At 33.7% G+C, this 2,500-nt stretch overlaps 1 protein-coding gene across 1 annotated transcript in view; it reads left to right on the forward strand.

The window, feature by feature from the left end:
• The window catches only part of LOC125034969, a 37,664-nt gene that overhangs the window by 11,250 nt on the left and 23,914 nt on the right, over window positions 1–2,500 (forward strand). The window contains exons 10-11 of the mRNA XM_047627016.1: window positions 269–376; window positions 1,156–1,223. Of these exons, the coding sequence (XP_047482972.1) occupies window positions 269–376; window positions 1,156–1,223 (176 nt within the window). The remainder of the gene's footprint in view (window positions 1–268; window positions 377–1,155; window positions 1,224–2,500) is intronic.

The raw sequence follows: 2,500 nt of genomic DNA on the forward strand, positions 1-2,500 counted from the left end.
TAAGATTTAAGACGTTAAGCGTTTACCTTCTCTCAGAGGTAATAAAACCGTCAGTCCGCCCACCCTAATTTTAAGGAGATAAACCCTCTTCCCCTTAAAAAAAAAGAAAAAAAAAAAAAAAGAAAAAAAAAAAAAACCATTTGATTTTTCCTCCTCACTATAACTCGACCTTTACCAGCTGCACCCATTCCTAATTTCATTTTTTGTGGCTTTTATTTTTATCTTATATGGGCGTCGACCTGACCTTTATATCGGCACGTTTCCTCAGGGTGGGTATGCAGGTAACGCCGCGGGCATGAAGCTCTCGTCGCTGCAGAAGTTGACAGACATCCGTGCCAACAAGCCTGGCATGACGCTACTTCATTACGTCGCTCAGGTAAGTCTTCGAAAAGGCTTTTAACTTTGAACAAAATATATATTGGTAAGATCTTTTATTTATTTATTTATTTATTTATTTATTTATTTATTTATTTATTTATATTTTTTTTTATATCTATCCTTCTTTCCCTCGTCTGCGAAAAAGCTTGGCTCAATTCCTCTTTCTATATTTTATTTTGTTTTATTTATTTTTTGTTGTTTTCCATTTTTGTCATTGTGTTTTTTTCCCTCTCATTCATATGCGTATTTCTTCAATTGATTTTTTTTTTTTCTTCGCCTTTCCTTCCCTGTTTATGTATCTTTCTTACCAGGTAACATGAATTTCGTGAATAAAAGAGAATATTGTTTTTCTGTTTATTAAAGAATACGATTTTTTGACAGTTCGTAAATATATTTGATTTATGAAGTGTCTGAACTTTACCTCTTTATATTAATTTTAATTTCTTTAACAAGAAGGACTTTACTGAGCAACTTTTAGTTTTCGTTTTCTAGCGATCCATGTTGATTAGAAAGGAACAGACGTTTTTCCCTTTTTTTTTTATTTAATTCCTAGTTATGGTGATAGTTTAGAATTATTCATCATTAATTCTACATATTGGAATTATACATAGTAAGCTCTCATTTTCTGTATTAATTAATTGATAAATTTATAATTGTTTTACTCGTTATAGTTATTAATTAATTCGACTCATATGTTACCCATTTTTTAAAATTAATTTAATTTCATTTCTTCACGTTTTCTTCCCGCCACTCAACGCCATCTGTTGACCAAATCAGCAAGCGGAGCGAAGAAACCCCGATCTGCTCAAGTTCCCGGATGAATTATGTTTGGATGAAGCTACAAAGTAAGTATTTGTTTATTTATTTGTTTATATATATCTTTTTGTAATTTGTGTATAATTTATTTTTTGATTTTTTATCCAAAGAAATAGTTCTGAGGTTAGTAGTTGTAGGAGTTTCATTAAAAGGTCGGATTGTGAACCTGTTCTGGTTTTTACACTTGGGCAGAATTTTAATTCCGTTTGTCAACACAAAACACACACACACACACACACACACACACACACACACACACACACACACACACACACACACACACACACACACACACACACACACACACGCGCGCGCGCAAATGTAATGTTAGTGTGTAATTAATATGTATGTTTCTCGCTCGCTTGTATGTCGGGAGATAAAAAAATGATGATTAATAACAAGGTAACGAAGAAGCCAACGTCAGGCTCTGATACAACAACAGAAAAAAAAAAACGAAGAAAAAACATTGAATAAACGGGGAGAGGAAAGGAACGAAAGAGAATCGGAAGAATAAGAAGCAGCTAAAGAATAAACTATAACAGAAGACAAGGTGAAACAAGTCATAATAAAATCTATAAAATAACGTAGATCAGGGAGAAAAGAAAAGAAAAGATAAAAACAGAGATTAGAAAAAAGGAAAGAAGAGGAAGTAAGAAGAGAGTAAAAAATGGCTTAAACGAAGAATCCGCTAAGGGTTATCAACAGCACCACATAAACCAGTGTGGTCCGCAGACCCCCCGGGCTTCGGTGAAATGTTCGAAAAGGTTATCGAGATACTTCGAGTCGCAAATGGTGTAGTATCAGTGATTAAGCCTGTTAAGAACCACCTCTGTTGCTGGTGTTTCATTTACATTTCCCGTGATGTTTTTTTTTTTTTTTTATGACTTTCGTCTTTAGTTTAATTATTGGTTGATTAGAAATGGGAAGAAAGAGAGAGGGGTGGGGTGGGGGTGGGGGTAGAGATATGGAGATAAGTAGATAGGGAGGCAGGGAGACAGATAGATAGAGAGTGATAGACAATCATTACACGAAGCTGTCTGTAATGTAAAAGTTAGTTGATTAATAACAAGAGTGATAAAATGAGATGTCCCCAGGCAATAGACGACTAATGAGCTTCAGAAGATAACATTGTGAAGTTAAAAAAAAACTCGAGGTACAGTATAACAGTTAAATTGAATAAACAAAGGACAGTAAAATTGATATTGAATTTGAAATTAAAGAAAAGGGTTAATGAGTTAAAAAAAAAAAAAGTTTCGAAAAACTGGTTGTTTCTTTTGATCGCGTATGAGAACAATTGTACGAGGTG

The sequence above is a fragment of the Penaeus chinensis genome, chromosome 19 (genome assembly GCF_019202785.1).
Source record: "Penaeus chinensis breed Huanghai No. 1 chromosome 19, ASM1920278v2, whole genome shotgun sequence".
NCBI lineage: Eukaryota > Metazoa > Arthropoda > Malacostraca > Decapoda > Penaeidae > Penaeus > Penaeus chinensis.